General features: G+C 42.2%; 1 protein-coding gene across 4 annotated transcripts in view; it reads right to left on the bottom strand.

The window, feature by feature from the left end:
* adipor2 (adiponectin receptor 2) overlaps positions 1-10,983 on the bottom strand; it is a 39,818-nt gene that overhangs the window by 14,962 nt on the left and 13,873 nt on the right. The window contains exon 1 of one of the 4 annotated variants that reach the window (XM_027134290.2): positions 8,421-8,619. The exons of the other annotated variants lie outside the window; for them this stretch is intronic. Within the exon in view, the coding sequence (XP_026990091.2) occupies positions 8,421-8,441 (21 nt within the window). The 5' untranslated portion in view covers positions 8,442-8,619. Of the gene's footprint in view, positions 1-8,420; positions 8,620-10,983 lie in introns of those variants that run through there. 4 annotated transcript variants of the gene reach the window in all.

Here is a 10,983-nt window from a genome sequence, read left to right as displayed (position 1 = left end):
ACTTAGGGGTATAACAATCTAAACCCTATGTATTGCAATTCATTCATTCATTCATTTTCTTCCGCTTATCCGAACTTCTCGGGTCACTGGGAGCCTGTGCCTCAGTGATCTCAGGCGTCATCGGACATCGAGGCAGGATAGACGGAGGGCGAACCCATCACAGGTCACACACACACTCTCATTCACTCACACAATCACACACTACGGACAATTTTCCAGAGATGCCAATCAACCTACCATGCATGTCTTTGGACCAGGGGAGGAAACCGGAGTACCCGGAGGAAACCCCCGAGGCACTGGGAGAACATGCAAACTCCACACACACAAGGCGGAGGTGGGAATCGAACCCCCAACCCTGGAGGTGTGAGGCGAACATGCTAACCACTAAGCCATCGTTGCCCCCTGTACTGCAATTATTAAATTAAATTATTTTCTGAAGAAAAGGCAATATTTTAATGTGAATCTTAAATTAGAACTCTTGAAACACAATGTAAAATGTATTAACAGTAAACCTTGCACCCACATGTTTAACGCGCTGAGGTAAACGGAAAGGACGCCTGCTAAACTTGTCTGTCTGTCGCAGGCGGTTGTGCAACATATTACCCATAAATGTATTATATTTATTTTCATTAATGTAATTTAATCTATAAGTGTATTTTTCTTACAAGTTTAAACAACAGTCTATGATGTTTGCTGGTCATTAATCAACCACAACAGGCAAGGGCGTCGAAAGCAAATAAAAAGTGGCCGTGTCCTGTCCCACACACACGTAATGGTTCCGACGCCCATGGATTTCAGGAAGCAGGAGCGTGGGTCAGTGCTGTAGGTAAAAGGCGGAATGGAGTTTAGTTTATTAGGGCATTCCTCAAGCAGAATGGATTCGACTGGCGGCGCTGAATAGAGACGGGAAAAGTGTGTGGGTCCAATATTATTGGTCTTAAAAAGTGGGTGGGTCCTGTCTGTCCCACCCACATATAATGGTTCCGACGCCCATGACCACAGGTATCGGATTTGGATCGGTCATGCACCACCGATACCCGATCCACAAAATGCTTGGATCCAGGATATCGGATAGGTACATCCCTAATCAGTTGCTGATTTCTTCGCTTTTTGTTTATACTGTTTAAAATAAAATTTCAGACGACAAGACAAAGGCGATCGGGTTTCAGGTGATCGGGTTTCTGTGGTACGTGAGGAGTGGAACTTTTTCCTTTTGTGTTACGTCTGCTGTAAATCATCGTTCCTCATTAGCACTAATAGCACGATGGCGGTAGCATGACGGCGCGGGGACGTGTTGCTGCTTCAGGGCCTGGGGGAATTTTCCATAATTGATAAAACCGTATTTGTGGAGCAGAAAACCACAATCTCTTGAAGAAAATAAGAGTCCTTCCTCCTTCCCAATAGATAGATAGATAGATAGATAGATAGATAGATAGATAGATAGATAGATAGATAGATAGATAGATAGATAGATAGATAGATAGATAGATAGATAGATAGATAGATAGATAGATAGATAGATAGATAGATAGATAGATAGATAGATAGATAGATAGTTAGAGACGTGATTATACAAACGTTAATACGATGTAAAATATCCTAAAGCTACGCCCAGTGGGTGACGATCGAGTTAAACGAATAGGTTGCTCACCAGAGCGTGTTGAGTTTCTGTGTCTAAATCGCAGGGACACCATAACCATCTGTGGTCTGAAGCTCACGGAGACCCGACAGGCCGTGATCTCGGTGGGTGGGAAGGATGCTTTATTTATTTAACTCTCTTCCCTCCTTGTTGGGTTTAGAGGCTTTCTGTGGATATTGTTTACCTTATTAAGAGTGTTTAGTTTTATATACTGTACACGTCTGAACACATGATCCTCGATGTGATATCTGAGGAACATGTCCCCCCTCCCACACACACACAAACACTCATACACACAAATGCATACACACACACAAACGCACACACACATACACACGTAATGATAAAGGAGTATAAAGTCCTACATGGAAATGAGACAAGCTCTAAAGTGGTCATGGAACAAAAGGTTCACACATGGACATAATAAAACAGACAGGACATGCGTGAGGAGGAGACGTCTAACTAATACCTGTACATACTGGGTGAGAATAGATACTAGACATATTGTGAAGGTTAGCTGCATTGTGCCTCTCCACATTGGTCGCTTGTCAGTAAATGGATCTGGCCAGACTCCTTGAAAAGACAGACCAGATCTATAATGCATGAATAACCTGTTTCCCGTTCCTGCCAGCAAAACACTGTGTGTGTGTGTGTGTGTGTGTAAATCGTTCTACAGTCTGCTTCAGTGTATAAAACCATGTGTGTTCTGGTCATTGTGAACCACATTAAATTATAGTAGGCTGGTGATATAGAGGGTGAAGATCAGCTCGGAGACATTCACTATTCCCCTTTCTGTGTGTTGTGGTGCACTCATGGGTGTGTGCTCAAGCAGCTGTGGCTTTTATAGAGACTCTTTTGCCTTAAAGAGGCACCAGATGGACGTCTTTTTTACCATGTTAAGCGGACCAGTAACAAGGAGGCCACTGTGGGGTTTTGGAAGTGAACCAGCTAATGAAAGACCTTGAACTTAAAAAGGGGGAGAGAGAGAGGAGGCAGAGTGAAGAGAATCCGGAGAGAGAGGAGACCGAGTAGAGACCGTCGCGGAGGGGGAATATCGAGAGGACTCGTTTGACCAGACGGGAAAGTGCGGGAAAGAGAGAAAGAGCAAAGAGGAGAGAGAGAGAGAGGAGAGAGAGAGAAGAGAGTGAGAGAGAGAGAGAAGCAGAGAGAGGAAATGAAGAGGAAAAAGAGAGAGAGAGGGAGAGGAGACGAGAGAGAGAAGAGAGAAAGAGCGAGGGAGAGGGATGGGGGGGAAGAGGGGAGAGAGAGAGAGAGAGAGAGAGAGAGCGAGAGAGAGAGAAAGAGAGAGAGTGCAAGAGCGAGAGAGAGAGAGAGGGAGAGGGAGTGCAAGAGCGAGAGAGAGCGAGCGAGAGAGAGGGAGAGGGAGCGAGAAAGAGAGAGCGAGAGGGAGAGAGAGAGAAAGAGAGAGAGAGTGCAAGAGCGAGAGAGAGAGAGAGAGAGAGGGAGAGAGAGAGCGCTCTTCATATCAGTAGCCATGGAGTGTGTGTGGTTTCAGTAGTGAGATTACGCTACTGGTGTTCAAAGTTAAACACTATCATCACTGCAGTCCTCATAAAAAATAAACAAGCGGAACAAAAACAGATCTGAGAGAAACACTTATAAAAGAACTCTTTATGTAGGACGAATAGTTAATATAAAACTCTGAATACTCTTTAATCCAAAGTATTATTAAACATTCTATGTTGGTTCTATGACAAAAAGAATTAGTCAAATTAACTCGAAAATAAGATAATAAAAAAAAAACAGCATTTATTCAAAATAAATAATTAAATTTGGCTGGTTTAAAATAGATAAATAAATAAATAAATAAATAAATAAATAAATAAATAAATAAATAAATAAATAAATAATAAAACAAAAAGGCTGGTAATTTATACACCTACATGTCTACCAAAAATGAAATGTGAAGAGAGAGAGTGAGAGAGAAAGAACTAGGTAAATGCATCAAAAAACAAAACAAATAAAATAAAATCTAATATACAAATAAAATATAACAATTTATATTAAAACTAAAAAAGATTTTTGTATAAAACGTTAACATTAAATTAGTTTTTGGATATAACTAAAAAAAAAATCTCCATGATACGACAGAAAAGCCGACTGTGACAAACGGGATCATGTTCTGGTTGTTATTATTATTATATAGTCATATTTCTCAGCCCTGACGCTGACCCTGTTTGTTTACACGTATAAATCGTTAAATCGCCAAAATGTAAACGAATCACAGAAACAGAAATAATAATATAACATTTAACTCACTTGGTTAAACTCGGCAATACCGAGAAAGCATAAAAACGAATCGTAATAAAGTCATAACTGTACACGTATTCCTGTGTGTTTATAAGCGACAATGTCAACTTTACTGTTACCCAGCACCACAATTACACTTCTGTAAGGTGATGATAAGTTTACTCGCTAACTGGACTAAAGGATATAAATGGTGTTTTTACACACGCAGACCCCAAAGTATCATTACTGTTCACCAAACAAACATGACTCATCAAAACTGTCTTTAAGTTATCTCTCGAGACCGACACGTGGAGTTTAACTGCTTACACACAACAGTGGAGCTGTGAGCACACAACACGGGACTGAGCACACAACACGGGACTGAGCACACAACACGGGACTGAGCACACAACACGGGACTGAGCACACAACACAGGACTGAGCACACAACACGGGACTGAGCACACAACACGGGACTGAGCACACAACAGTGGAGCTGTGAGCACACAACAGTGGAGCTGTGAGCACACAACACGGGACTGAGCACACAACACGGGACTGAGCACACAACAGTGGAGCTGTGAGCACACAACACGGGACTGAGCACACAACATGGGACTGAGCGCACACACACAGAGGTTGTGACCCTTCATAAAAGGGCTAAAATATCCTGGTTTGCTTTTGTGTATTTTACTTCTAGACGTTCCCAGTACACATGGCGGTTTTCACAGAACTCTCGCTTACACACAGGAGTCTTCGACAACATTACAGAAGCACTAAGCCAGTAACAGTCTTTTACGTTCTGTGCTGAAGACAAGTCACTTCAGCTCTTTATGAAACGAGAATCGATTTATTTGACATGATAAATAACTCTCTCAGCTCGTCGAGTCTGTATAACCGTGCTGCTTTAGATTCAAGTGGACTCTGAGCTTACATTTAGATCAGCTTTAATGAGTATCTACTACAGACTGACCGTATAACCTCACACTCTGAAGCGTGAGACGGACGACCGGTCCACGATTCCTGTAGTGGAGTTTCCCCGCTTCACAGTGAGCTCCTACATACTGTTTGTCACACGAGAAACATATACGTATACATACGTGTCGTATACAGAGACACGAAACATAGACATGATGCTAAGAATACAACAGTCTTGCTTTCCTATTCCGGTTTTCTACACGTCGTTACAGAACGTTCCCTCGTTCCTGATCCATCTTGTCCTGCAAAACCCATTACTGAACCCAGTAAATCACTCGGCCGTAAACGCAAGAATTATTTAGTCCTGACACGCAGCACGATGTCCCACTACACAGAACCCGTCTCCAAATGCAGCTAAACTGACAATAAATCAGGTTTTGTTCGGCACGAAGTAGCAAATCAATACACGTTCATGTAAACAAAAGAGCGATGTGGACATTTTGGGCACTTTTTCTGACTTGGAAAGCACGACTCAGCTTTAATACTCGGACCACGCGGTCGGCAGAGAAGTTTCCAGGCAAGCCGATCTGCACGGCCAGCATCTTAGCGGCTTTGTTAGCTTTGTTTCACTTACTCTTTGTGTTTGCTGACTAGACAAAGGAACCCATATGGCACAACATTTGTGTCTGAAGACTCAAAATGAAAATACTTTAACATCTGTGGCAAAAATTAGAAGAGATAGATAGATAGATAGATAGATAGATAGATAGATAGATAGATAGATAGATAGATAGATAGATAGATAGATAGATAGATAGATAGATAGATGGGTGGATAGACAGACAGACGGGTGGATAGACAGACAGACAGACAGACGGGTGGAGAGACAGACAGACGGGTGGAGAGACAGACAGACGGGTGGAGAGACAGACAGACGGGTAGAGAGACAGACAGACGGGTAGAGAGACAGACAGACAGACAGACAGACAGACGGGTGGATAGATAGACAGACAGACAGACGGGTGGATAGACAGACAGACAGACGGGTGGATGGATAGACAGACAGACAGACAGACGGAATAATTCATTACTGCTCGCTGTACGGGTTCCAAAAAAAGAAAAAGACAAAAAAAAAAGCCACAAAGCGTTTGCGGTCACGTGTGCGGATACTTTTCGAGGAAAGTCTGCACCTTTACCGAGAAGCGCTCATGGGACCACGGCGACGGCCGACGGGTTTTATAGCTTACACAGTTACACAAGCACAATGTGCCGTTTAGATGCAACTAAAATGATTATCTCTAATGCTAACGATTTCTATTACATGGTCACGGGTCTCCTATTCACGCGGCATACAGGGACGCGCGTTTGTACAAGATTATCTGATGGACAGAAGGTCGTATTATAAAGGACTCCGAAGGGCAGATTAAAATCAGACACGGTAATGATCATCTGCATCACCTAGACGCTACTTTATACCGAAGAACCGCGTACCGTCCATCGCCGAGGTTAGGACAAGTCGCTCGGGTGTGTGCCGACGGGAAGCGACTGAAAACGTACAGAGTATTTCTTGAGGAAGAAAAAGAATTAAATAAAACTAGAAGCGATTTAGAGGAGCTAAACTTACATCTTTTACTGTTATCGTGTATCGTACTGAATAAATAAAAACAAGATTAAAACAAAAACAAGCATCAGCTAAAGAAATTTTTGGAATATTCACGCTTACTAGATTGACTTAAAGAGAAATCCGACAGTCTCAAATGTAAATCATTGACTAAAAGCATTTAATGAGGAACTTTAAATGTCTGAACAATTCACTCAAAGTGTCCCTGAGGCAACTGAGAACTCAAGCATGTGCCCTGTGTGCAGAATGAGCTCCGACGCTCGCATACAGAGAAACCACTGACTTTTCTAAATACGTCCGTGGGAAAGCAGAGGTCATATATAACCCCGTCTGCTGCCGTTCCTGGACGTCTGACGCCATTTTGTTCCCGGCCTTTTGGAAAGGCACGGCACCTGAAGGTTAGCTGAGAGGGAGCTTAAAGCCAACCGGCTAAATATCTGTAGGATTTCACATCAGATTCAACTCGTCGATGATTAAGCAAATCAAATATTACGTGTAGTTTTATTTCTCTATTGCAGAAATCCTAAAAACAAACAGCATTACATTTCACAATTTTTCTACAAAGCTCTGAAAGATGTCTCCTGACTTTAGACACACGGTCACTAAGGGGGTTTTTACACCTGGTCACTTCAGGCGTTTTCTGTGATCAGATAGCTATAAGATGGTAAAAACACCAGGTGTAAATGCTCTCTGAAACGGTTTCGAGACGGATATAAATCCGATGGTACAAACCGCTTCAGGAGGTGGTCTGGGACGCGTTTCAGATGAAACTGGACAGGTGTAAATGAATGTGGTTGTTCAAGCCACATACGTCAGCGCTATACTCCTCCCAAACGGAAGTACGTCACTCGCAAGTGATCTTTCACCCAGGCGTCTCATCGGGTCTTAAAACGTGCTGCTGCCGCCAGCAAACAGTAAATGCTGTTTTTTGTAGCATAAACGTCGTAACGAGTTTTTTCGTCTTCTTTTTGATTGCGTTTGGAAAACCCCATACACCAAAGCGTGTTCCATTTCAATTAACCCGGAAATGAGGTAAAATATATTAGCATTTTGGGCGGGATCGATATCCGATTCGCCGAGACACAGTTACGTGGTCTAATGTAAATGGGACAGTTTTAACAAATCAGATAGCTATCGGATCAGAGACAACACATGAAGTGACCGGGTGTAAAAAGGCCCTAAGGTTTTATTTAAAAAAAAAAAAAGAAAAGAAAAAAAAAGAAAAAGAAAAAGCACCTGATACCTGAAAATGAATTAACACCGATCAGAGCGGATAGTTTAGCAACGCTATGGCGTATAGTTTATATTGTTCTGTTGCGGTCGCCGTATTTAGGACTGAAATCCTGACACGAGGCGACCGCGACTGGACGGCTGAAGTGAGAAGACGATAAAAAAAAACGTCGCTTTTCCGACAAATCTGATGGAACAGACTGCGATCATTACACACTGCTGATTCCTCTTTAACTGCCAGCTAAATTTTCCTGAGACAAAAAATATATATTCAGTCGAACAACATGCCGGTTGTCCTGTGATGTAGCTAGATAACCTTGAAGCGGTCAGAGAGTGAGGATCTGATGCACTGCCCCTTGTTGTTGATGTACTGTATGTAGTGAAGTCTATAAATCCAGTCAGTTATCATAAAGACTGAAGACTGATGCGGCGAGTCTGTTACTCGGTCATCAGAATGATGGTGTGTCTGTGTGTGTGTGTGTGTGCGGCATAACAATCACAGGAAACATGAGGATAGGTTCAGGACTCCGTCTCTTTATGGCATAAGTCATAATGCTGCTGTTTATAAGGAGTTTGACTTGGGCTTAGGACCCAGAAGTGTCAATATAATCAACGAAACACTCCCTCAACCCTTAAGGAACAAAAATGGTCTTTACATCTAAGTGAGCATGTAAACACTAGACAATTTACACTTATTAACACCAGTAATAGTAATAATAATAATAATAATAATAATAATAATAATAATAATAATAATAAGACCTTATAATTTCTAAACATCATCCCCAGTCTTCTCTCAGCAGACGTCGGTGAGGACGTCGGTCCGTATCGCTCTGGACCCGCTCGATAATCCTTTAGTCGTCCCTCATGGGAAAGGTCTGAAAGTCGATCGTAAATCAGCGAGCGTGTCGTGAACCATCAGTGGTTTGCTCTCCATCCTTCACTGGAGGAAACTCCACCATTGCAGAGATTTATAAACCTCTTTATTCTGTGCTGCGGCAATAATTGTCTAATGAAGCAGAATTGTGAGACGACTTGGCATGCCGTGGACATTTTTCATGGATCCCTGTCGCTGTTGCGCAACGTAAAACTGGGTTCGACGTTTCACAACAGGTTTAACACGGCCACTGACCGAGGGCAGGGAGCCACGTGGTCAGATACGAACAGACCCGTATCTGTCACAAGCAGTGGCTGGATTTCAATATCTTTTACGTCTGTGTGATCATCGGCGGGGAAAGATAACAGTGTATTGGCAACTGCTTCGGAGTGTGACTTTGGCATCGTTGTAATCAAAAAGACTACACGTGTGAAAGCCGATCATTTGTTCAGTATAAGCTCTAGACTTTTTATGAGGTTAGGACTAGGTTTGCAAAATTCCAGGAATTTTCAAGGCTGGAAACTTTCCATGGGAATTAACGGGAATAAAAAAAAAAAATGAAGAGTTGCTTATAACAAGTAACTTAAATGTAGTTTAAAAAAAATCTTGCAGCATAATTTTGTTTAAAACAATAAGATTTTATGTAATTTAAGTCGAATTTGTACCCTGCGTTCCTCGGTCACTTACTGTACACACAGCACACGCCTTACTGGAAGGCCATTGAAGCCAAACCCCCTACATGTACTTGCATTCTTCCACAACATGCACAGTAACACTTTATTTTAAGGGCTATTTAACGTGTTGCTTATTAGCATAAATATTAATAGAATATCGGCTATTTATTAGTACTTAAGCACATATTAATGCCTTTATTTTTTTTTCTTCCGGAAATTTACCGGAAACTTTCTGCCCCTTTGCAACCCCTAGTTAGGACACACGCTCGTTATTGCATCTTTAATCACTAGAGCGTCAGACACGGACACGTCGGTGTCCGTAACACACAGAACAAAGCTTCGAAACATTTTGATTTCAGGGCCACTTTGTCTGTAAAGTGGTAAAGTAGTCCGTGTGTTCGTAAGAGTTCAGTAATGAGGTCTGTGTTAATGAGTCACGTGTTTATAAGCACAGCACTGCTCTCCTCCTGTTAGTTCTTTAAACATCTGGTTATTAATGCAATTTCCAGAACAAAGAACTAGCAGGAGGAGAGCAGAGCTGTGCTTATAAACACGCTCTCGAGCATTTACATTCGTTCCTTTCCCTTTCAGTCTGTTCCTCAAACCCGGAGCGTGTGTCATGCTGTCATGACCCTTGTTCAGAGTAACCGCTGTGCAGTAAAACATGGATGTGGATAAGCATGTGTTCAGATGACAGCCTGTATTTGTTCAGAGGTTAAGATATTTTCGCTGATTTTATCGTCTAGTCGGCCGTGCTTGCCTACTGACCCGCATTCGTGAATCATGACACTCGAAATACGATCTGCATTAAACTTACATGTAGGTTAAGTGCTAAGGGCCTGAAGCGGGTCATATACTGTATGCAGATACGTAGACTTTAACCGTCGAAATAAAAATAAAAAAAAAAAAGCAAATAATTGAATGAAAAAATAAAAACAAAAAGGAGAGGCAGAGCATTTGAGTGAGAGAAAGAAAGAGAGAAGACAAGAGGTAAGAGAAAGAGTCCACTGGGGCGACTACAACGGTAAGAAAACGCTCCCTGTGGACGAGAGCGAGGTCGAAATTTCCCACTTGCGGCTTGAGGTTACTTGAAATCTTTCGCTTTAAATTGGGTTGGAACGTCGAACAACCACTGCATAAACATCATTTATGAGCACAAAGCAACATGGCAGACATAGTTATGACCCGGTGGACCTGTGAATAAGATGTTCTTGCATATGTAGTGCATATGTAGATGTTTATATGCGTAATGCATCTCTAAGGCTGCGGCTAAAACGAATCGTCCGTCCGATTCATCGGGTGTCTAAACACGGAGCGAGATGAGAGCGCGAGCCCAATCACAGACCTGCATATAAATGAGACGGCACCGAAAAGAAGGCCAAAAAACATATATATATATTATTATTTTTAAGACCGGTTTGTTTACTCGTGAAATGACACACTGGCTTCGTTTGTTAGGAACAGGACAAGAATTCGCCACCATATCAACACATAAAGGTAAACCTGTGATGAGTCGCAGTTAGAAATGAACACCACATGATTACACCGTATTCATGAAGCCTCGTATTACAACCACGCTGATTAAATAACATCTTGTGTGGTTATGTTTATTTGCAGCCTACGAATCTGTAATAATCGGACCGATTGCTTCGTTGTAACAAATCGTGTTTCCTCACAGCGATAAGATGATGGTTCGGTGAACGGGAATAAAAGCGCTAAACAAAAGCGATACGGACAACTTTACCCTCCAGAGCTGTGGGTGTGGCTGCAGGTT

This window comes from Tachysurus fulvidraco, chromosome 19, assembly GCF_022655615.1.
Source record: "Tachysurus fulvidraco isolate hzauxx_2018 chromosome 19, HZAU_PFXX_2.0, whole genome shotgun sequence".
Taxonomy (NCBI): domain Eukaryota; kingdom Metazoa; phylum Chordata; class Actinopteri; order Siluriformes; family Bagridae; genus Tachysurus; species Tachysurus fulvidraco.
This window is presented reverse-complemented; position numbering and strand designations above follow the sequence as displayed.